We start from the raw sequence: 24983 nt of genomic DNA, 5'->3' as shown, positions 1-24983 counted from the left end.
TTTAAAAATGGAAAAGGGATACGCTTGAGACATGTCGAGTGGTATGTGTCTGTTCAAAAAAAGGATCACCTCGTATTGACCACACCCTGCGGGCAAATGGCACTAAGAGCGTGTACTGTAAAAAAAAATCTTCAATGCCGTTTAAATTTGACTCAAACTATTATGGTTAAGTCCACCATGGTTATAGTGTTCTCTGACTTGTGTTTTTTTTTATTTCAGAAGTAGTGTAGTACGTTTGCTTTGTGTTCAGTCAAAGAATTGAACTTATATTTCATCATGTCTTTTAGGATTCCTATAATTGGGATTTGGTGTAACATACTCTCATTCGTGCTCTGATCTCCTGCAGAATTATTTCCGTCATTATAGAATTATCACACCATTACTACTGTCAAAATTGTATAATATGAAGACATTGTTAACGTACATTGTTAACCTCATTGTTAACTGACAATTGTGGAAGGCAATTGACACCTTAATTCAAAACAATGTACTGTTGCATTTTGTAGAAAGTATTACCACGGAAAGGTGCCTCAGATACACGGGTTTAGACAGTGATGTCAGTGGCCTAACGGCAAAATCACCCTACGAATTAATTGGCAGTAGAATTTATGACAAATTTAAGTCAAGGCTGTACAAAGTATAGCAGAGATTGTTGTTATTATTTTCATGCTTGCAAATGTGATCAGTAATTTATGCTTTAGACTCAAATATCTGAAAGTTCTTTTTTATCAAGTTTTTCCCTCCTTGTCGCTTTACTTTTTCCAGGTGAATCAGCTCAGCTTTGAACTTTTTTTTTAATTCCTTGTACGTTGAAGAAAATGATGAGTAAAATTCTTTCACCGCTGTTTCCAACTGAGCAATAGAAGCAGTGTTTTCAGGAACGACAGCGTTATTATTGATTCCTGCCATAAGAAAAGTTAGAAAAATCATTCAAAATGGTCAATAAATCCCAAAACGTGAGTGTTGAATTATGTTTAGATCATCCTTGGGACAATTTCGTACCGTTGTAAGTAAGAACTCGGTTCTTCTCAACTGCAAAAGACTAAAGACTAAAACAAATCATTTCGTACCACAACCTACTATGCTGAAAATCACGGCCAAATATTACACAAATCACGTTCGCATTAACTAACCCTAACCCTAACCCTAACCCTAACCACTCATTATTTATCACCGGGGGGGGGGGTAGGATCTTGGAGGGATTCCATGGTTTACATGAGGAAAGGAGGATCAGGTATCGCCAACAGCCGGAACTATAGAAAATTGACTGCCAATGAGGGAGGTTCATAAAAATGGGATATTATATTCTTTAGCTCGGCAAGGAGTACTCTGAATTTCGTTTTTTCCGTTCGTGTGCTTCGCTGAAAAAAAAACATTGTCTATCAGTTCTTCGTGTTGTTTCCGAATCATTGCTTGCTTAACTGTACTTACTATTGCCAGGTGCTCGTCTTCTCTTGTAGAAAAATGCTTGGTACAGCATCCCGCAGCAAAAACATACACCCAGAGCTGCTAGAGTCGTGTACATGGTGGTACGGAAATAGGGACTTGCCGGCTCAAAGAATGTTACAGGTTCTTCCTCTAAAATTTCTCCCTGTGTAGACGGCAGTCAATGAAAAAATGCTCATTCAGAAAATAAGCTAGATAAAAGCTAGATTTCTTATCTCCTCTGGTAATAAACGTAACCATTTTTATCATTATATTGGCTAGAGAATTATTCAATCACAAGTCACGTGTGAGAGGGCCAAGAGAGTAAGGCTTATCTGTACAACAGGCCCGCAATGCGTATTTAATTTACGTCCTTCACCTCATCTTCCGCGTTTTCATTTGCGTCTTGCAAATATTCTGACTGTACATCTTTAGCAATGATCATTTTCTTCAATTCTTCCACCAGGCTAACAGCATGGCCATGTAGAAGAACTCCATGAGAGATCTCAACCTCTAGTAGTTTGCCAATTTCATACCAAGAACCATTAAACAAATCCTTTCGTTTAACCGGCGTGTACATATCTACCATAATACTCTCAACTGCGCGGTCTTTTAAAGCCCTCACAAGATGTTCCACATCTGGAAATTGTTTTCCTGGAAAGTTTAAGTCATGTTATTGTTTAAGAACAATAAGGAGTGACGTTGGCATTTTCTGAGTTGTACTTTGCAGGAGATAATTGTGTTTAAAACTGTGTTAGGTAAAAATGGAGCCTGTATGAATCTTGCTATTATAGGCTTATTTTACGAGTAATTCCCACTTTAATATCACCTGTAGCTCAGCAATATGGTATTTGAGCAATACTCCGAAGGATCAAGTTCCCTTCGGAGGTTCCTTCTTTCCTTTCTGGTGAACAATACTTAAACTAAGATAATCTAGAGCCATTTTTTTCTTTGATGAGCAAATTTTAAAATTTCTTTTATCTTTTCATACTTACACATGAACATATCTATCATATTTTCATTAATTATTAGATAATTAATTGTAGTTAGGTGTTCCCAATTAGTGTACACTGTATGCTAGCGATTTCGACACAATAATAAAGTTCGCACCTATCTTATCTTATCAACTTTATGATATTCTAATCGCCAATTGTCAAACCATTCACAAGAAAAATACAAAAAAAAATCTTACCAAGATTGACTTTGCCACTAAGAGAACCAACTGCAACACGTTGTTCAGGGGAATCAGCCACAACTGCAACCTGAAGTAATTTCGTTAAATTTGTGATAAAAAGTCGTGGGAGAAATCTCTACCGTATAAATGTTTTCTATCTGTGTCTGTCTATTTTCCCCGCCTAATTAGTGAAGGAAATTTGTGCTGAAACGCGTGAAGTTTACCTGCCATCTTAACTGGGGTCAAACGGAAAGATTTGCTGAGGTCAGGAGGAGATGGGGACTGTTGCAATAATTTTTTTAATTCTTTTCGTTGTATTGTTCTGGACTTCATATGAACCCCCAGAGAGTGAGACTCAGTTACCGTTTTCACATCTGTTCCTTGCGGTGATCCAATAGTTTTCCTGACGGTGGTAACAGTCAGCAGTGAAGTGAGAGTTCCCATGAACACAGAGAAGATCACAAGGCCGATAAGAAACCAGATCATGGCGAATAATTTTCCAGGTATGGACTTCGGACAGAGATCACCATACCTTGGAAAAAAAAAACTGTTTTTATTGACTGTAGCTGTGGAACACCAAAAAAACTTTCAACTCGCTGGTTTTGATGGCGGTTTAAAGAGGCTAATAACTGGAATGGGACTGACTTGTTTTACTGCCAAGAGCCAATTAGTCTCGGAAAGAGGTCAGCACTCACCCAGGATTACAAGTTAAACTTGGCCTTAATATTGCATGTAAATGCGTAAATTGCGTACCGCAATTTTGCGGTAATGCAAAATTGAAGGGATAGGAATGCAAACAATTCAACTGTCCAAAACAACTACACAACTACATAAAAAATTACAATAAACTTGAGTTTGCTTAATATAGTGTTGAGAACATAACCTGGCTAAGATTTTCAAAAAAAAATCACAAGAGTCTTTCATAGCTGTAGTTTTGTTATTTGGTCTTTTCTCCCAAACGCTAGATCAATTAGGAAACAATTTTTTCCAGGTAGAACGTTATTATTTCTCTTACCCAACAGTTGTCATAGAAATGAAAGACCACCAGAATCCTTGACCAGCTCCCTTAACGAACTGACGTGGAAATTGTTCAGAGTTTTCCTTGGAATCCTGTGAAGAACAGAGAAATACATTACAAACGAGTGACTTCTTAGCAGGGTACAAATAGCTTAGAACCGTGCTGCAGTGGCAACGGAGTGATTTATGATAATCAGCATTACTCCAGTTGCATATCATGTTCCTCGTGAGAAATCAAAATGGATATAATGTATATCCTGTTTGACTGCGAAGAATGAACATAGGACGGTGAAGATAACAAGAACTCTTGTTTGTTATGGGTTTAATTTTTAAAAAAATTTGAGTTTGAGTTGTTATCTACATAGAAGATTACGCAAACCGTGTTGTTTAGAGGTTCGTTGGAATAAGCCAAAGAAAGATTTTTCAAAAGAAGGGGTGTCCTACGCCCTCCATTCTTGGGGGCGTAAGACCCCATGACCACGCCCTTGTGGGGTCCTGCTGTAGTCCTGAAGTAATTTTTGAGTAATTTCCTGATACCTACCAAAAACCAGATAATTATTCCTGCTAACGTGGCCATCACCACGGTCACCACTGCGATAGGCCACGATGATAGAGCTGAGCCACTTGCCACTTGGGTCAACACCTTGCTTAAGTCGGACTTCCTTGTTATCACCAATACTCCTGGAACTGTAATCACCGGTACAAACTTGCTATATTCACTCTGCCCGTATGAGGTTTTGCTCACTGGAAAATTAATTAATCCATTGCTATCGTCACTCTTATTACTATAAATAATTTTCGTGGTGTAATCCTCGCATTTACCACAAGTGTCTAGGAGAAGGTCCGATATCACTTTTGTCAGTGTGGATGTGATAGTGTCTTGCTTTGAGTCTTTGATTCCACCAGCAGAACGAGCTGTGATAAACTCTGCGCATGCGCAAGTTGCTGTCGAGATGAAAGCACGACCATGATCAATATGTAGTTTTTGTAAACAAAACCAACAGACTGTTAAATAAAAAATACCTTAAGTCTGGAGCACCTGGGTTAAAATATTACTCTATCATTAGAAAAGGCGTAGTGGTAGGGTTGTCTCTGCTTTAGCGTTGAGCGTTGTTTTATATCAGAGGCAAGTAAAACCCAGAGAAAAATTGAAACTTCGATGTGACAACACGCAAATTTTTTCCCTCGTATATCACTTTTCATTCAGAGAAAGATGTTTTTCGCCTTGTCACGAGCGTGGGATAAAGAAAGAGTTCTGAGTCCCCATGAGGAATCGAACCTCACATCATCGGATTCCGCGCTCCGATGATCTACCTCTGAGCTGAGAGAGACTCTACGGTGAGTGAGGTCTATTATGAAGTTCATATGACTTGTGTCCTGCATACTGCTAGGACCAGCCATGTCGATAGCGTCATGTTTGTAAATAGAATAAGAGAGACGTGTAAAGTACCAAAGAACCAACCTCCATACACTGCCTCGCTGTATTTTCCAACGCCTTCTGATGTGATTACCGCCATTTTGATCTCATACCGTGCAAATGGTAAAAGGTCTGTTAAATTGAACTCTGTTTTGGACTGGTAACAACTGAAAATCAGCGACGTCCACAAAGCATCGTCTTTCGGAATTCCATTAACTTCAATGAGCTTATACTCCAAATCATATTCGATAAATTCTCCTTTGATGCCAGAAATTGTCTTGGGATCCCACGTGACTAATATGGTTGCCAGAGATCTTCTTATCGATGCAGTGATCTTTGGAGCAGTCTCATTAACAACAGGTTCTGGCGTTGGCGTAGGTGCTGCGAAAAAAATTTAGATTTTGGGGAGTGAGAAGGGTAACTAAGCATACCTTTGGGGATTAACACAGATCTTATCTCACGGGCATTCGTTCCTCCTTTAGATAAGGCTCTGTCATCGTTTTTAATCCGACCACTTTTACTGGTTTCTGAGTATTCATATCCTTCATACTATTCCGTAGTGCTGAGTGGTGCTCTTCATTGTTTTTCTTTAATGATCAACCACTACTGAGTGAAAACGCAGTTGCCGAAGGTTAACGCCCTAGCTGGACCATATGAAGGGTCCCATGTCGTACCCTAGAAAGATCACTGTGTTTTATCGTTGGGTAAGGCAGCTTTCACGGTTCCTCTTCCCACCCAGGAGTGTAAATGGATACAGGAACACCGTAAGGAAAGCCTGGAAGACTGCTCAAGGGATCTTGGGATCTACCATCCCATTTAGGAGGCCTAACTTAGTTCAAGCTGGGCGAAACAGAGCGGCCCCAGAGGTTATGGACCACTTTGTTCTTAAGATGTGCTTTAAGTCTAAAAACTATTTTGGAGTGTTTTCCATACACACTATGAAAACTTTAGATAATGAATCACATGAAACACTCACAATTCTCTGTCTGAAGACACCCTGTGGTGTTTCCCCACCCTGTAGTAATGAGAGTTGCCATTTCGATACAGCCACTGGAATTCACAGTGATATTTGTCAAACACGATTCAACAAAAATTGATCTGTTTGTATCGCGAAGGAAAATGGCATATCCTACTATTGGGGAGTCTGTATTGTTGAGCACAGGTTTCCAACGGATAATTATCGATGAGGATCCATTAGTGGTGGCGTTTGCCTCAGGAGGAGGCGGAAGGGACACATCTAAGAAGAAAACATTATTTCATTGAAATATCAAATTAGTAACTTTATGCTGTCTGTGAACCAAGAAATCTAGAACCCCATAGTGGTATCCAATGACTGGCAAACATTAAGAACTTAACTTACAAATTTAAAACAAATTTTGAGTTTATTGTCGTTAGGTGGTTATAACTGTATGAAAGATATTTAAATGTTTTATCTCTTATTTGCCATGTCGTTTCTTAGGAAGAAAGGCAAGAGCAAAAAACAAGAGCTGACATTGCGCGAAAAGAGAAAAGAAATAAGCGGAAACAAAAGGGGAAAAGGGGAAAATCTTCAGTAAGTCAAACAGGAGCATCAGATCATATCTATATGTACGTTGCGCTAGAGAAGTATTAACTTGTTATTATTATTATCATTGTTGAAAAGACAGACGAACGAACAAATGAACAACGCATCAAAACGATGAATGACTAGAGGTAGAATTAATTGAGGGTAAATCTTTGAATGAGTGTTGTCAAAGATCGCAAATATAAATCTTCTTTGCTGGAGTCAGTCATTTAGGGGAATTCAATTTCAAAGAGAACTGAGAAACTGCACACCAACCCCTCCCCTAATCCAACAACAGCCGACTGAAAGAAACAGATAGGTTTAAAGCTGGATTAAGAGAGGGGAAGGTGCGCAGTTGCTCGGATACTGACATTGATCCGAGTAATTCAACTCTTCCCTTCCATTACAAACACAAAAAAAGGAGGTAGCTGGCTTCTTACCTCTTTTTTCTGTATAGAGGTAATAACAGTCACTGAGACTTTCCTCCCCCAGTTCCTCGGTAATGGCTCCAATGCGGATACAATACCCGGTGGACGCGGACAGATTTCCAATCTCAAAAGCTGTGACGTTAGGGCCAACAGTAAAGTTCCTTAGAAGCTCGCCTTCTTTGTCCGGGATCGACCTTCTCCTCCTACTCTTTTCACTCTTCCAAGCTCTCATGCGGAGCACTAACACACGGTAAGCCACCAAAGTGTTGTTACCGGTGTAAGGCTTCCATTGGACCGCTAAAGAATTGGGGCTTGATTTCACAGTGGTCAGGTTTGACGGTTGATCTAAGATCGGATCCGGTGAGTCTTTGAATGGGAAAAAGAAAATTAGACAAAGATGAGATTTCTGTGACATTTTAATATGATTATCAGAGGTGGACGCCATAAACAGACGCCCAATTTGGAACAGATGACATATTCTGCTGCTGTTAATATGTAACCCTTTAAATCAAGAGATGATTGACATGAAAGTGTTCCTCTTCAATACATTTTCAATCCATTAACCCTGTACACCCTGACATCAGTCTGCATATTCTCCACATCTTCAGGTGCTGACAAAGCGAGAGAGCTCGTTTAGTTGGCGATCATTTCTTTTACTCTCATGACCTCAATGCTTAATTCGGTTGTGATACTGTAAGGAGAAATTCAATGCCACCTACTCTCGGGGTAAACGGGTTAATAGATCGTGACGTCTGTACTTGCCTGGGCAATCTTGAGAATTACAGCTTCTGTTCTGCTGATGTGAACTATCACCGTAACTACACGGTGATGTACAAGTCCTGTTGCGAAATTGTACACCTCGATCACATGACTTGCTGCAACTGCTCCATTCACTCCATTGCGTATAAAGAATAGAGTTGTTACCAGACCCCTCTCCTATAGAATGGTGTTTTAATTCATTAGCATAATGGTGACAAAGCTAAGATCCCTCTGCGCATTTCGCGAACTTGCCCATAGAAATTGAAAATGACGTGTCTGAGATCCAAAATGTATCAGGATCCCCTCGCTTTAAGTATATTTATCTCTGTCAAGGGGTTTGAAAGGAGAAAAAAAGAATAATTATCAGTAATTCTTCAGTGGCCCTTCATAATTTGGAACTTACCAGAGGCGCAATTTTCCATAGCATAAATTAGCATAAATTAACATTTTGCCAACACGTATCAGAGGTCTGGAGGCAGTGCGAGGTGCGCGGAGAGTTTCGTAACTTGTGTGCAATATGTAATTAGATCAACTTGAAGCCATTGTTTCTTATTTAAATGTTGAGCTGCCCACGATCCGCTAAGACTATTGTTATTGAGTCAGCCATAAATGGCAGCATCTACCTCGCTTTTTCGCGAAGAGGAACTAATTTCATCGTCAAGGATTGCATCGCTTTCTATACCCATAGCGTCCTGACATTAAGGAGGTTCTTTGATATAGGGAGAATCAATCAATACATCAATCAGTAAACCAACAAGTCAGTCGGTCATTCATGAATGGTGCTGTCAATAATCCATTTAAGTCCCCTCTCCACCACACCCTTTCCCTCCATGTCTGTTGATCTCCACCAACAAAAGTTTTTAAAACCTCTTTGAGTGTCTTGATTCAATCGTAAATATGCCAGTCTCGTGTGCATGTTCTGTGTATCTGTCACCTATATTTTTTTACGACATGTTATTGTGACTCTAAGAAACTCCTGTCGACTTCATTGTATAGAATGCAAATCATAATCCTATTGCCTTATTGATCAAATTAACCCCGCCGGAAGATTTAGTATTATCGCCGACAAACATCGTTAACACGGTTAAAATTTACTAACTTATTTTCCTTTTACAACATTAGTACCATAATCAGTAAACAGATTATGAGAAACTACTTAACCAGGAATATATAGCAGCTAGAAGAAAGTATAACAACTCAAATTATGGGAGGTTAAGATTTGATTTCATCTCTATTCTGTAGACTGGGACCTTGGAAGGGAATTCGGCGAATTACTGACCAAAGACGAAATAAATCAGTTCTTTTTATCGCATACCCCAGTCATATCACTCGCTAACAACAAAATCAACAAAATCAATAAAAACGCCTCTCAAGGTTTTGCTTATTAAATTAGTCAGTCAGAGCAGGTGGTAATGCGCAACTGATCTGGGGACGGAGACCCAAGTTTTCCATGGAAGGAGGGGGGGCTACAAGTGTATCTTACTGACTTTAGGGGGATGACAAGAGGTTTTGCTATAACAAGTTATCCCCCGCTTTTGACGGGGAGTTGAGTAGAAACCCCATACACTCCTTCCCCCGCCCCCTCACAGCGCGTTCGTTGAGCTCCTTTGGGAGCCATTGGCTAAGAAGCCCAAGTCCTTACCAATATTTTTAAGAAAAATGAACGATATTTTTTGTTGTTACTTCAGTGAGCAATGTTTTCATGTCTGCAAAACGAAAACTGTATTTTCATGGTCTTAGTTTACCTTGCTCCTCAATGGCACAGCCACTGGAAACACCGTCTCCATATTCGGTAAATCCATAGACCAGTACACAACCAATGTCGGCACGTTCAATAATTCCAGGAAATTTCTGACTCTTTTCCTCTGCAGAAAATGTCCATATCCCGTGAAGAGAGTTATTTGGTTTCTTAACTTCTACTTTGTATCCGTCGAGAACGTCCCCATGAAAATACACAGGCAACAGACTCCATCTGACCTGTAGTCCACCATCTTCAACTGAAAACGAAACGCTGTCAGGAGCGCGTGTCGGGACTGTAAAAAAAACATGAAATTATTTTCAGTATCTGTTATAATGTAGTGTAAGCCTGGTCCGAATTGAAGTGTCTAAACCAACACAAAGCAAATGCTCCTCAACCATCCCAGCATACGTTTTCATTTCAAAACATTTTCACCACACTAGAACGCTCGGGGATATGACGATTTTTGGCCTGACCTTTTCATAATTCCCCCACTCTCATTTATCCCACTCATTTCAAAACACTAAACAGCTGTCTATAATTCTCACTAGAAATTTAAACGTGTTCATATTTACATTCATTAATTACATATTTATTACCCATGATTTATTGTCTTTCGTTCTGTCATAGTCAGTACGTGCGCTATGATTGGTCGATTGAGCAGGCCGTATTTTACCCTAAAGCCCGCTAAGTTTAAAAGTTTGTTTGAATTGAAATCCTCCCCCTCTCTTTGAACCCAGAGACATAATGAACATCTTACTAACGTGCACTTTGATTGATCGCATTTCACTGTGCGACCCGCTATATTCAAAAGTTTGTTTGAATTGAAATCTTCCCCCTCTCTTTGAACTCAGAGATAGAGATAATAAATATCATAAATAGTAAATATATAATAAATATATATTAGATATAATAAACTCACCTCGTTTTCTCGTTCTATACTATGAGTTACAGAAACTCCTTTTCTCCCGCTGAGATTTATGGTCCTTACGCTTCGTGCGTGAGCCATAAATTCTTGCGGAGAAAATCTGTCCATAACTTACAGTAAGGACCTCGAACTCGGTTAGTAACAGGTTTATCTATTCGTTTATTTTAAGGAACTGGTTAAATTGGTTTTATTCATATTCAATATGTAAAACTACTCAGAACTGGAGAAGAATCAATTATGAGTAAGATCACCAAAATACCTCTTTCTGAATTAATTTGTCCATAAATTTCCAGCCTTAAACATGGCGTGCTATGCCACTCCAGCGGCCGCAGCTTCACATATTGCGTCACAACCCCGGACTCCAACAAGTTTTTCTTTACACGGTTGTAGTCGCTGTTGGCTTCAAACTCCTAAAACGCATTTAATGACTGGTCATTATTTACCGCCTCGGGAGGGGGAGGAGAGTCGGAGGATATTTCTGTATCACGACAAAATTTATCTGATCCCCCCATAAAACTCTGTAATACTCTTATGAGAATAAGGGAGCCTTAAGGTACCAAAGATAAATCAACCTGAGCGTTTTTTTTCTTAATCGTGTATGCAAAGTTGCTTTATTCGTGCAAGTTTGACTCTCTATTCATTCTTAAGCCTTTTTGTCCCAAGATATCATTATTTATTCTCCTTACTGTCTGCCATATCATTCTCACTATATTTGTTCAGAGAATTTGGAAGTGGATCAAGTAATTATTCCCTTGTCTGCTTGATATGATGTTGATATTATAGGGAGAAATTCAGTCCTGGTCACCTGAGGTATTCAAAACATCAGACAGATTTCAAAAATCTCTCATATTCAGAGAAACCTTTTCCTCTTGCTAATTCACGAACCTTGAAAATTCCATTTTCCTTGTAAACCTCGTATTTCCTGTTTCTGTTTGCCAGTTTAACTTTGTATTTTTTCACATAGTCCTTGCTTTGTCCACCCTGGGTACCAATGGCGCAAACAAAATGAGGCGATTGCAAGTTAACCTCAAGGTAAACTTCGCTACTGGGAAAAGCACACCATCCCCCTGTGGAACTCAGGCGTGCATCATAGGGTGAAGTACCGTTTAACGTTGTGGTGGATTGCATGGCATAGTCTGGTATGGCTCTGTTTTCTAGTCCAATTGGCATATCAGAACAGCTTTGATGTGGCCAAGCGAAATCTGCGATAGATGTCATTCAAAAACAAAGCAATTTAGAGAAATAAATAGAACGCACAAGTCGAGAGATAATTAGAAAGAAAAATTATTCTTTTGATCATCTAAGATGACTTCAATAAAACAGATTATTTTTTCACACGTAAATATCTGAATTGTACGGTGACTAGAGGTGCATGGCAGCATGGCTACCTGTTGTATGGCGACGGCTCCACTCCAATTTTAAAGGAAACTAAGTTCTGAGAATAAAAAGGTTGAATATGGAAAGCTCATGAGAACTGAAATCTTAAAAACATCTTGCCTTGAGATCTTACCAAGACCCCGCCAAAATCCGACCAAAATTTCGCCAGAATGTCAACAGAATCACCGAATATCAGGGAGGAAATTAACATAAAAATCAATGACGACCTACCTTTTCGCTTACAGACAAAGGAACATTTTCCTGAACACCATTTCTTTTCCCAAACTTCACTTTCCTTATGATACGCAACACACTTATTTACATTTTCTTGATCTTTCAACTTTGTAAAGTTCACAAGAGAACCGTCATTCCAAGCAAGGAGCTGCCTTGTCGTTTTAAATTTCAAGCCAATCCACGAGCAAGTCTTTGGCTCTCTTTCTGTTAAAGATTTGACAAACTGATTTTCAGACTCACTGTGGATGGATACCAGATGAGAATTAAGGTTGTAACACTTGTCAGCGGCCTCACTCCACTCTATCTCGCCTTCACTCTTCTCAGAGGCACGATAGCAGTTTCCGCCATAGTTTGACCATCCCTGTAAACATACTGTGAAAAAAAGAATGTAACTTTAATGGACGTAACTTATGGACCAGTCAATTTTGCTTGGGAGGGAGGGGTCGGGGGATTTGGGGGAGATCACTTGATTATCAGAGAGGGGGCCAGTCCGTTCAGTCGTCGCCAACAAGGAATAAAGAGGTGACCCACAACGGGACCTTTGGAGGGATCAGGTAAATTTTATTTTGACACAACCAAAATCCAAAGACCTTCCCCCTCCCCCTAACCCCCAAGGCGATAAATAATGATCAGGCCCTGCCTCAGTTAACAAGTTTCTACCCCATCTTTCTTCCCGGAAGAGGGGAGGTACAAGCCATACTCTCCTATAAGACAACAAATCACCTTTACCGCGATATCCAAGATGTTATTTTTATTTTTTTGGTCTAGAAGGTTTGTGTATCCAAACTAAGATACAACAGGGCACTGATGATTTTATGGTTCTTTTTATTATTATTACACTTGATTTCTGTCTTGGACTACTCTCTATGGCATAAGGATCAGTTTCTTAATTTACCCAAAACACCCAAACATCGGTATCCATATTTTCAATACTCTTCTCTATACACTACCCATGGCACTGACAAAGAGAATTGGTTTGACAATCAAAGCTTCTTAGGTTTGTGATTATTCCTTTATTCTCATGATCTTAATAAATGATTCAGCAGCATTGCTGTAAGGAGAAAATAGATGGTGGTCACTCCTAAAGCTTAAAAGGTTAACTTATTATCCTAAAGAAAACCTTACCTGCTAGAGTGTGAAGGTCAGTACACTCGCTTCGAGGACCTTCTCCCGCTTCATTATAACCAACGACTGATATACAGTAAGTCGCATTTAATTTCAGGTTAAAGAGTTTGGTCGAATTATCCTGTACATCTTTCTTCTGCTGTTCTAATCCCTCTGCACCAGCTCCTTTTATGTAATAATACACCCAATATCCAATAACTCCCAAACCCCCATCGAAGAAGTCCGGGATGAAATTCCAGCTTACTTGTACCGTTGTCAAAGATATTATCTCCGTGGTCAAATTCGTTGGTGCACCGGTTGGTGGACCTGTAGAGAAAATCATAAGATGTATAAATGTTAATATGGTTTGGAAACTGGGCTACAAACTCCATGTGAGAGTTTGACTCATTAAACAGGAGCTTGGATGAAGCAAGTGTTAACGAACTTCCGTTGTTTCGGAATCAACTTGCCTGCCTCTGCGTAAAGATGTGCTTTTTTTTTTCTTAATGTGCAATATCTCAAACCGTTAATTTCGAGGTCTCCGAATTCTACTAATGGTAGATGAGAGCCAAATATTGTACCTAGCATTTACGTTCGTTGGCAGAAACCTTTCACCTCTAAACCACAAAATATATGTTCAACGCAAGCAGAGAAAAATCTAAGGTTAAAAAAGGTTTAAGCGAAACAATGAGACAGATACCAACCTCCTTGAGATTTCGACTTATTTCCATAAAGTTCAATTCTCAAACAGGGATGAACAGAGAACTTCAATGGCCAGATCCGAAAGTGTTGAGCTACTGGAACTTGTTTAAACACTACTTTCGCTACTTCGTATGAATTTTTATTTCCTTGAAAGACCTTGGGGAAAAAGGTATAGAACGTCATGTATTCAATGATAAAATGGTGCCCTTTAAGACAAATAATAGACACACACAGACGAAAATATTTGTGGAATGGTCATCATTGGGGGGGGAGGGAAGGAGGGTTTGTTTGTTTCGCGATTAAATCTACCTGATCCCCCCATAGAGCTCTTTGATAACCTTGTGATCTCCCCTCATAGGCAGTTAACTGGTAGTTATTTTTCTATATTCCTCCCCCTTCCTGTACTCTGCGACTGCGACGACTGAACTCTTATCCGTTTCCCCCCGAAGACCAAGTGAACCCCCCAAAAAATCCCCCAGCCCTCCCCACCCCCGCGCTAAAAAAACGACTGGTCTCTTAGCAAAGGTATTCTTGAATGGAAAAAAAACTAGAGAAAACTTTTAATTAATTATCTACCTGGCTGTTTTCGTTTATATACCAGTCCCATTTTGAGCCATCGATGGAAAACTGTAGACGATACGTTTTGGTAAAAGCACCTCTTTCAAGCAGTCCTTGTGTAGCAAGAGCACAGATTTTGTACAAAGAACCTAAATCTATCTCCAAGTATTCTTCTGTAGAATTTGTATTTGGGCACCAGGCCTCTTCCCCGGCCAATCGGGCATTACCTGGTCGGTATTTGTTTAATAAAGATGAAGATGCAAAAAATATACTGTCGTATCTAACGCGATATTCAAGTCCAACGCCCTTATCTTCACACTTCAAGTCGTCAGGGTCAGGAGCGACTGAAAAAGAAATAAGGTAGTAATACCTTCTCGTAGCTGAACCAGAGAAGCAAAAATATCTTCTGGTAGGAAATTACCCAAAGCAATGTTCTGAAGTGGTGCCCTGTCATTAGGATTCTTAAGCCAGTATCATCGACTCACACCTAAGACTCGTTCCGAGCATGGATCTGTGTAATTTTACAAAATATCTTGTGCAGGGACCGCGTCCATGAGCGTGGATTTCTTCAAATCAATCGTGGCAATTTTAAACTGAATATCTCAGCGCCTACGTGTTCATGAATCACAATGTTTTTGACTTTTGATATTGTTACCAAACGTTTTTCATCAATGTTATCATAACAACGCTAAAAAATAAGTGAAAAAAAGAAAATACTCCCACTTTTTTCTCAAGTTTTAAATTTGTGTCTTGTAAAGTTATTAGAGTATATTATATTAACCCTTTTGCTCCCATTCGTGACCAAGACAGAATTTCTCTTGATAACATCAATACAACATCTAGCAGACAGGTGATGGAAAAAACGAAAAATATCAATTGGCGGATTATTAGTTGATCTAATACCAAATTCTCCAAATCAACGCCATAACTATTGTATGACAGACAGCAAGGAGAATTACTGATGAAATCTTGGAAGTGACACGCGTGGCTAAGATACCATTAAGTTCTCACTGTAGAAACCAATCCCCCTCCTAGCCCCAGTCCACGCGGCTATCCATAGAAGTTTGACTTTCGCGCGGATCATGCAAATAAAAGGTGTGAGCTCGAGTTGAAATGTAATTGCAGGTAACTTTCTTATGCCAGCCGTATTCAAAAATCGTCGGGTAAATCGCCCTTTCGTTTAGTGTCTTGTATTTCTGTTATTTCCAACGTTATTTCCTATCTTGTGATTAGGGTTCCATTCTTGATGTATTATGTTCGTAACACTTTACTTAGAAACCACTGGCAATAACGTGTAAATAAAAGAGTTCGGTCGAATCGTCAGGAAATTAAACCTCTTTTAAATTTATTGTTGTTGCGTTGGTTATACTCACCTTTCCTCTCACAGATATAAGGTCTGACATGAGCGCATTTCTCTCGTTGCAACGAAGCACTATCACGAATCCCAACACACAAAGTGCCGTCTTCATTTCCATTTTTCCAGATAGGTGGATGAAATTCGATGTCTGAACCATCCAACCACACGTGCTTTGACTTGTTCTCGTTCCACTCAGCTCCAATCCAGGAAAAGTTTTCAGCCAAAGCTGCCACAGATTTAAATTCGTCCTCATTGTAGATAGTCACGAGTTGAGAGTGTCGACTTATGCATTCCTGCTTAGCACGTGGCCAATTTGCTGGTTTGCTTACATTCAAATAACACGAGTCCTGATATCTCATCCAAGAAATAGGGCAGGCTGTGAAACAAGATCATTGTTAATTGTATGAAGGATAAAATTCCACTTCCACTTTATTTAATAACGGGACAGCCCAAACTAAGAAATTATGTAAATTATATGTATATACCACATGGGTGAATAGTACTTTTTGCGTGCGCCGATTGACTAGTTCGGATGTGATTAGCCAATACTTTTCACCTCGATTGGCTGAAGAGAAAAAATCGTGCGTTACGTGTTTAATTTCCAACCATTTTTCTGCATATAGACAGAAATAAATCCATTTTTTTTTTGTTTCCTTGTGGTATATACTAAAACAATGATTTACCTCATGGTCAGTGAAACCGATGGACGCGACTCGGTTAATATTCAGCACTATTCCCCTCCACTCCGATGATAGTTTTGAATTATAGATTATTTTACGTTACGAAAAATTAAATACGATGACTAACACTTTCATAATTTTCTTTGCGTATTAACGTGTTTTCCTACCCCCACCTTGATTGGTAAAAATTTAATTTACACAGAATTCTTGCGATATTTTGTGGAAACTTATTATAATTTTTCTAAAAACAGGTTGAAAATTCACCAACATAGTCTGCGTACCTTATAAGATACCAAACCATTAAGTTCAGCGGCATAAAAAATGGATCAACCGCCTCTAATTTTTTAGGGGGGAGGGGCCTTACCTCCATCCCGAGTTGTAAAATTAATACACTTTGCAGCCGGTCCATCCCCAGCCTCATTAAAAGCCAGCACAGTTATACAGTAGGTGCTGTTGGGGCCCATCCCCGCAGAAAATGATCTTTTGTCTGCTTCCAGTGTCCAATTATGGCGGTTACCGTCTGTATAGTGGAGGATGACTTTGTATCCTGTCACTAGGCCCCCATAGACTTTTGGTCGACTCCAAGAAAAGCCAGTAACATACATGTAGCGTTCATTTTGAATGACTTCATTAATTATTGGCGGAAGAGTTGGAGATATGACTAAAAAAAAAGATAATAAAACACATTATGTTAGTTATATGATCCGTACTTGAAAAATGATTGGAATACATCTATTTTTATCTACTGCACACAAAGGGAAAACAGGTAAGAGTCATAATTGATTAGACTGGAGTTTAGAGTGAATGATGTTATCAGTCTCCACAAAAGCTGTAAACATTGCGAGGGGAATTTCTATAGAACAACTCATTATAGATTTTTTTTCCTATACGAGCCTCAATCGTAAGGACATTTGTTTTATTCTTCCTATTTCTATTTCCAACTAAATCATTTTATTTTGCTTGCTGCTGATTTTTTAATTTTTTTGAAGACAATGACTACCGTTGGTTGTCCTCCAAAATTTTTCCAATCGTATGTTCGAAATTGCGCTCGGCAAATTTCGAATCCAGGCGAGAATGTTTCGGAGGGACAAGTTTTTCTGAAGGGTGGTATACTTGGGAAATAAGGTAACCTTAGAGATTAGGGTTAGAATTGGCAGATAGCGATCGTCAAACTAGGAATGCGCACGTTTGTCGCATGCACAAATTCACGACAATAGCGTTTGTTAAACGGTAATTACCACTTCCTTCCAAGTTTTTCTTCGGGGTCAACCCAACTTTTGTATACCAAGGCAAATGCCAGCGACAACGAGGGTTGAATATTGGGTATTGGGAGTAAGACTTTCATAAATAATGATCATCACTTTATAACCAGACCTGTTGTGTTATCTAGTGGCCATCCATATATTTCCACTTGTAGACATGAATTTTTATCCGTTTCAGAAAAAGTCAGCTTTTCTGCTATGACGACGCCCTCGAGTGCGTTAACATGGACCTTATCTGGATTGTAATTCCCTTGTAAAGTCTATAAAAGAAAAAATGAAAGGTGGATGTGAAGCGTTCTTTCATAGTTCTGTTGCCGGTTTTGTGTGCCCCATATGGGCATTACGGGTAGCATAACTTCTTAATTATTCTAGGATTTTGTAATTACAGGGGCGGATCTAGGGGAGGGGGGGTGCAGGGGGTGAGCACGCAGCACTTTCCTACCCCACTTCCCCCGAGATGATCCGTAGCTTCCTAATATAACCTCACGGTTTTGCAAAATCTGTTGTATCATTTGCAATGGATTCTCAACAGCTTACATTATGTTATTGCCTAGTTATAAGCCTTCTCCCTTGTTGTTTTTAAAATTTGTCTACGTCACCCATCCTTTACGTCGTTCCTTAGTAGTGCACACACTACCAAAAAATAAAACCTGGATCCGCCTCCAAATCACCTGAAAAACCTCTTGGTTTAAGTACTGTCAAAGGAGGGCAATTTCAACTGAAAATTGATTAGTGTCACAACTTGGCCCGGAATTGAAGGAGATATGAGACAAAAAAAAAAAAAAAGAAAAACGTTACCTTACGTCCATTTGAATCTTCGTAACGATCGGACGCTTCACCTGTTCGTAAAATAAGTCTGTACTTTTTAGTAAATAATCTCAGTTGAGAGTTCCCTTGTGTGGCAATAGCGCAGATAACGTGTGGTACAACCAGATTGATTCTGAGAAAGCGGTGTGTAGTATTTGGACACCAGGCCCCATGACCATCCAATCGCGCGTATTTAGGACTAGTTGAAGCGTTATAAAAAGATCCGGCCGTAATCTGTTCGTCTGTTATTGCACCTGTCTTCATACCCAGTGGACAACTTAAACACGATTGGTTTTTTTGACAAGTTACTGAGAAGTTAATCATAGAGAGCAAGGAACAATGTCAGTATCTGAGAAACAGCGCACTTACCCCACCCCTAACCCAACGACAGTCAGCCGATAACAAGTTAAGGTTAAAGTTAGTTAGGGAAGGAGTAGGTGTGCAGTTGCTCAGATACTGACATAGATTCGATTAAAACATAATGAAATCACATGTGACTACATGAGTAAAATCTAGATTTCTTATTGTCCTCTTTCAAGCGTGGGCTTCGAGGGATGGAGGGAGGGGTGGAGGGAGGGGTGGAGAGGGGGTGGAGGGAGGGGCGGGGCCTGTCTATTCAAAACCTTTCGCCATTTTTATTTTGAATGGTCTTTCGAATTAATATTGATGTGTGGCTTGTATGAATGAGTGAAATTCCTGTTTTGAATGAGTTTTATCTGCATATGTTTTAGCACTTTTCTTTTTTTCTTTCTTTTTGTATTTGTCTAATAATTCATTTATTCCTTTTTTTCTGCATCATGTATGATCTAAAAGCTTAATCTAATACTGTCGTTAACAAATCAACAGGGAGGAGTTTTTTCCTTTCATTTTAAAGTTTTAAAACTAACATCGTTCGCTCGATTAACTATGTGAAAGATAAATGCAACCTTTTCTTTTGAAAATGGCCAACCTAATTTGGGCATCGAAACTTATAACAAACCGCAATTCCATCGTCGCTATACAATAACAAGATTGTAGAGGGACTTGTTCAAGATAAAACACATACCATTTTCGCCGCATTTCTTGGTGTCAGAAAGCTGATAGGAAGAATTAAGCCTGCTGTAGACAGGCGGATGAACCTGGCACGAGCGATTTCGTGTTTGGATGCCCCCCTGACATGCACTCCACTCGCCCCAGTCCCCTGGAATGTATTCGCTAAGGTTTCCATCTGCAACCAACAAGGGAGAAGAATTAGCCTCTAAATTCTTAAGCATTCTTTTCTCCTAGGTGACATGACTTGCATGGAAACAGTTGTGCGAGCTCGTGATGATTAAGGAAACTATATCGATTGCTTTAACTTATGACTATCAGATTAATTAAATGAATCATTGCACTGATTGACTGACTGATTGACCGACTGACTGGCTGACTGACTGACTGACTGATTGACCGACTGACTGGCTGACTGACTGACTGACTGGCTAACTGACTGACTGACTGTTTGACTGACTGATTGACTGACTGACTGACTGACTGATTGACTGACTAACTAATTCACTGATCGACTGACTGATTAACTGACTGAATTACTGACTGACTGGCTGACTAACTGACTGATTAACTGACTTACTGACTGGCGGACTGACTGACAAGCTAACTAACTGACTTGTTAAACGATTGTCTGACGGACTCACCAACTCGCTCACTAACAGTCTGACTGCATGCCTATCAGTCTGAATGATCGGCCACCCGTCCTCTCATGTGCCCATCTGTCTTGCTGTCTAAATGGTGTCATAAATGATTGACAAACGCTCTTACCTTTCCTGTAGGCTACAAAATACTCACGAGGAATCGGACTGAGTAGGGTTCCGTTTGGCTTAGTGACAGACAGCGAAACATTTTTGCTAGCGTTTGAGACAACGTGAAGCACCGTCACATAATAAAAAGATCCTGCGGTCATGTTCATGCCCTTTGATCTAAGAAAAAAATATGTTTATGAATAATTTAAAGGAGCGAGATGTATTTCATCACAAATTGTGGTCAGATTCCTCCACGGGAGAAAAGAACGCTCACAAATTTGCCTCCCCGAAAGTGTGGCTTTGTAGCTCAGTCGGTAGTAGCACCCGAATAGTATCTGCGAGGCACAGGTTCGAATCCGGTTAAAGCCTAATTTTTTGTTCAAGTTTCTTTTCTACCGCTGACTTATGAGGATCATTGCTTTGCTTGACAATCCACTGTAGGATTTTTCACGTATGTCATATAGACGCATGCAGGCATGTAGTTTCCTATCTCTTAATTGCTTAGTTTCTGATTTCTCGCCTAGAAATTTGATGCTACCCACGACTGACCAGTTTGGAATTTTTCCTTCCTTTTCTTTTTTTTTTCTTGAAAGAAAGTAACACGTTATTTTTCTCTCGATTCTCGATTCTGATGATGACCTCCGCTCAGGTTGTCGAAACGTCTGTCAGTCACCACAGCCCTTCTCAGGACTATCCTCGCCCAGACGATCAGATTACAAGATTAAATACTGTTTTCAATCATTATTGCATTATCCTTGATCCTTAACAAGTATAGTTACGTTTTTATGATTATCCGTCTAAATGTATAATCAATCAAAGAACTCATTTAACAAAATTGTGTGTAAGCATCATCGACGTAGTTTGTTTAGATGGTAAAAACTTACGAGTTTTGACATCTTGTCAATAAGCTCCCCATCTTACTCTCGATCAGAAGCACGCATGCGCCGTCGCAGGACAGATGAAATTGATACATTCCACTTTCGGGTGCGGCGAAATAGGCACGAAGCCGCTGACCATATTGTGGCTCGGGTAGAAACGTTTGATTCGAGACTCGATCGGGAGAGTCAGGAAAATCCTGATGTTCCAATAACGAGCTCAAGTTGTTTCCATGTATATTATCCAGCCATACTTCTTGTAAAATACCTTTGATGTCTGGAATCAAAAGCGTTTTTTAATTACCATTATTACATTGGATGCTCCATTGAGAGGATCGTGACTCTCTCTTGATAAACTTTATACGATTCTAATTTTAAAAAATTAAACTAAAAAGGCATTTTCAGCAATTAAAAGTAACTTAGACAACAGATCATATTTTTGGTCATCAGTAACATAGTAGACAAGGGGGACTATAGAAAGATGGATGTTTCTTGATTCATTCACTGCTAATGAGGGGGGGTCATTAGATTTCTACAGAGCCTTACGTGCGGCTCATGTTAATTTCCTCCCCCCCCCCCCCCCCGCCCCACCCCTGCCATCTTCAGTAGATAGCTAATGACCGGGCCTTTAAAACGAAAATACCAAAACACGGAACATTGTATTCAAGATAGCTCAAAAAATTCGTCCTCTTCTGTTGTAAAAGTGATTCTTCATTATCTTATGCAAATATTTTTATATTGTATCGTATTATATTTTATCTAATACTCATAAAAGTTATCATCTTTGAGAGCTTCTAGAACGTTCTAGTCTCAGTAACACTACAGTCTCCTTTCTGGAAGACAATGCATTGACATCAAAAGGAAGAAAAATATGATCCTGTAGAGAAGTGTTAATTTGCTTGTGTGTTTATCCATAGTTGCCTAACACATTCGGTATCATCAATGTCTATCCGCGTCGTTAGGGAAGTGCCTCAGTCTTTTCCCATCATCTTTTGGGAAGATAATGTATCGATGTGGTAACTAGAAATGACACATTAACCACTATTGGGAATTAAATGGTTGATATCTGCTTGAAGAATATTACATGAAATATTTGAAGAAGTAACCGAGGTATAATCGGGAAGGACAAACACGGGAATTACGTTCGTTACAAAAAGATAGTGTTAAAACTTCTCGGCAGACACTTCTAACACCAAGGTCGCCCCGGATTAACCAATATTAAACGACACTAAGCAAAACAACTTTACAGCATTAAGAAAAGGTTTTTCTGTTTAGTTATAGAAAACATCAAATTCTATATCCAAGAGAAGATGAATCATTTTTTTAGTCGCCTTTATTTGAGCAAAATAATTTTTAGCAGAGTAGAAATACCTGGTGGTAAACATGACAAATTATAGATGAAATTCTCCTCCGTTGCATTCTGTACAACTCCTTCACTGAATTTTCCAGCAACAATAATCTGTGAAAACAATACAATTCTTTTTTGTGCTAATATTCCATGATTCTCGGCTAGTTATATTCAGTATAGATAAACTATCTTCAAATTCATTCGAGGCGTTAATAATTACATGTCAGAGAAAAATAAATGACGTGGTTCAGCGAACAAAATAAGCTACGTATGTCTTAAGCATCTCTTATTCCAGAACGATTGTTCTTCAATAATAAAGCAGAGAAGCACACGCTTACCAGAGAAATGCAAGACCAAATTCTGAATCGTAACATGACGTCAGTTTTTGAACGTAGAGGGAAAAATAATACAAACTCTTTCTCGACACATTTCTTCCCCTGACGGCCTTTTCGGGAAACAGCTTTTTCTGAAGCGAAGGTTATTAGTTTAATTCCATGAATTTTTAATGCACAATAACCGGGGAGACTTAGCTTCGTTTCACTATTCATAACTCTTTGCCACATTCGTGAGAAATTCTGGAACAAATTAACGTATTATTCATCGGAGGCGCAAGGGAACCATACTGGAAACAAAAAAACATTTTTCCATTAAAGTTTGAAAAACGCATTTGTTTAGTCAAAACTCTGATTAAAATTTAATGACCGCTTTATTAATAATCAATGACTGAAGAAATTGAAATTGTTGGGTAGGCACTGATGGAAATTAAAAATTATTGAGTAGTGAGTAGAAAATGACAGCGATTGCAATTCTAGTTAAAAGTGTAATGCATGTAAACTCGCTCTTGAAAGAATCGTTTTTTACCGCTCAAGAAAGTTGACGAACTTCTTATGAAAATACCCTTTGTGTAAACAAAAACGTTACAGCATGAGATTGAAAATTTGAAAGACATACTTTGTGAATTTAAAATGTCAACTCCCTAATTCTTTTTACATCACTATTGCTTGCCGGTGAGTAACATTCCAACTGATGTTGTCTCAAATTTTGTCTAAACTAGGGTAATGAACTCGATGAAGCTTATTCATAATTCTCAATAGGAAATAACTTTCATTTAATACAGCACATCTTGAGAATTTCAGCCGAAACCCCCAGCTCTTCGTCTTTGTTAATTGAAAAAAAAAACCAAAACAAAAATCGTGATACGATTGGTTAGAGAAGAACAAAGCTTTCACCCTCTCCCTTTGAAAAGTTACAACTACTACTGTGCAATAAGTAAATTTTTTCAGAAAAACGTTTTCTTTGAAAATCTTCACAAAGACTGTGGCCATAAACATTGAATTTGTTTTCACATTATTAACATACTATTAAGTATAAAAGGAGGGAGAATATAGAATATAACTGCCAAATTTTAAGGACTAGCTTAAAATACGTATACGATGGAAAACTACTTTTCTATTGACAAAGGTTTGAATAACAGGACTTTTTTTCATTTTTGCGCTAATGTTTAAAATTCTTCTTTTTAAAGCTCATCTGTGCAAATACAATCTGTACAAATATCAAAGTAAATTTTCACATCAGATTAACAGAGATAACTCTACCAGCTACTGGCTTTGTGCCGAGATTTGAGTTTTCAGTACTGTGTCATCTAAATTTTTGCTCTTTGATGCTTTAATAAAATCGACAAAATTAACGATATAGAAACGTGCAAACATAACGCAGGACCAACACTATAACTTGGCAACAGCCGCCAGACCGCAGATTATACAACCAATACAGGTTGTAGAGAAACAGAACTACAGTGATTTGATCCTCAAAACTGTAATTCCCGAAGACAAAAGCTGCTTAGCTTTTGATGACAGTGAGTAGCTTTAGTCTCAGCAATTCTTCGCCTATCTCTCTAACTACAATCTCCTCAAGTAGTTTTAAGAAATAAAAGAAATTTAATAAGAGTTGTGCTTACAAGTGGCATTAAATTGCGCTTCTTAAGATCCTTGGAAGCATGAAGAGAGATACGTTTCTGAGGGGTTATTGAGAGGGATCAGAAAACTGATCACGAGATCGGAATGATCAATGTTTTCACTTTTAATTCTGCCTAATTATGGTCACTAAGTAAACAATGACATCATGTACCTGTTTTTCAAAATTTTGGCTAAGATATCAATTGAGGTACCTTATAAACGATAAATATTCGTGAAAACGAAGAATAGGTACTTCCGGAAAGAGTTGCATCGTAAGTCCTACTCTGTCTGATGTATAATAAAGTGCAGTGTCTGGTTTCGGTGGCTAGCATTTTGTTTTTATTCTCCTGTTGATTTGGCCTTGAATAGAGAGATTAATCAGTAAAACCACCTGAGAAAGTCGGAAACGGCGGTGTCAAGTCTTGAGAAATAACAAGGAAGTTGATTTTGAAAGAATTAAAGAACGCGATTTGGGGAATTTCGGGCCGTGGTTATGGAGTCCTTTCATACATGGAGT

At 39.0% G+C, this 24983-nt stretch overlaps 1 protein-coding gene across 1 annotated transcript; it reads right to left on the bottom strand.

The window, feature by feature from the left end:
• Positions 1-179: 179 nt before the first annotated feature.
• LOC131791562 (uncharacterized) lies at positions 180-22956 on the bottom strand. Its single transcript, XM_066158760.1, has 27 exons — positions 22850-22956; positions 22535-22622; positions 21173-21440; positions 20308-20465; positions 19556-19717; positions 18502-18818; positions 17816-17963; positions 16806-17102; positions 15778-16137; positions 14423-14748; positions 13849-14002; positions 13166-13471; positions 12038-12412; positions 11315-11631; positions 10689-10839; positions 9509-9796; positions 7767-7940; positions 7017-7370; positions 6010-6270; positions 5079-5414; positions 4158-4561; positions 3615-3709; positions 2963-3131; positions 2618-2687; positions 1805-2079; positions 1432-1591; positions 180-902 (listed from the first exon to the last, which is right to left on the bottom strand). Exons 1-27 carry the CDS (start codon positions 22883-22885, stop codon positions 691-693), a joined length of 6261 nt encoding a protein of 2086 aa, XP_066014857.1. The 5' UTR covers positions 22886-22956; the 3' UTR covers positions 180-690.
• Positions 22957-24983: the final 2027 nt, after the last annotated feature.

This window comes from Pocillopora verrucosa, chromosome 12 (genome assembly GCF_036669915.1).
Source record: "Pocillopora verrucosa isolate sample1 chromosome 12, ASM3666991v2, whole genome shotgun sequence".
NCBI classification, from domain to species: domain Eukaryota; kingdom Metazoa; phylum Cnidaria; class Anthozoa; order Scleractinia; family Pocilloporidae; genus Pocillopora; species Pocillopora verrucosa.
Note: the sequence above shows the minus strand (reverse complement) of the source record. Positions and strands in the feature narration are given on the sequence as shown.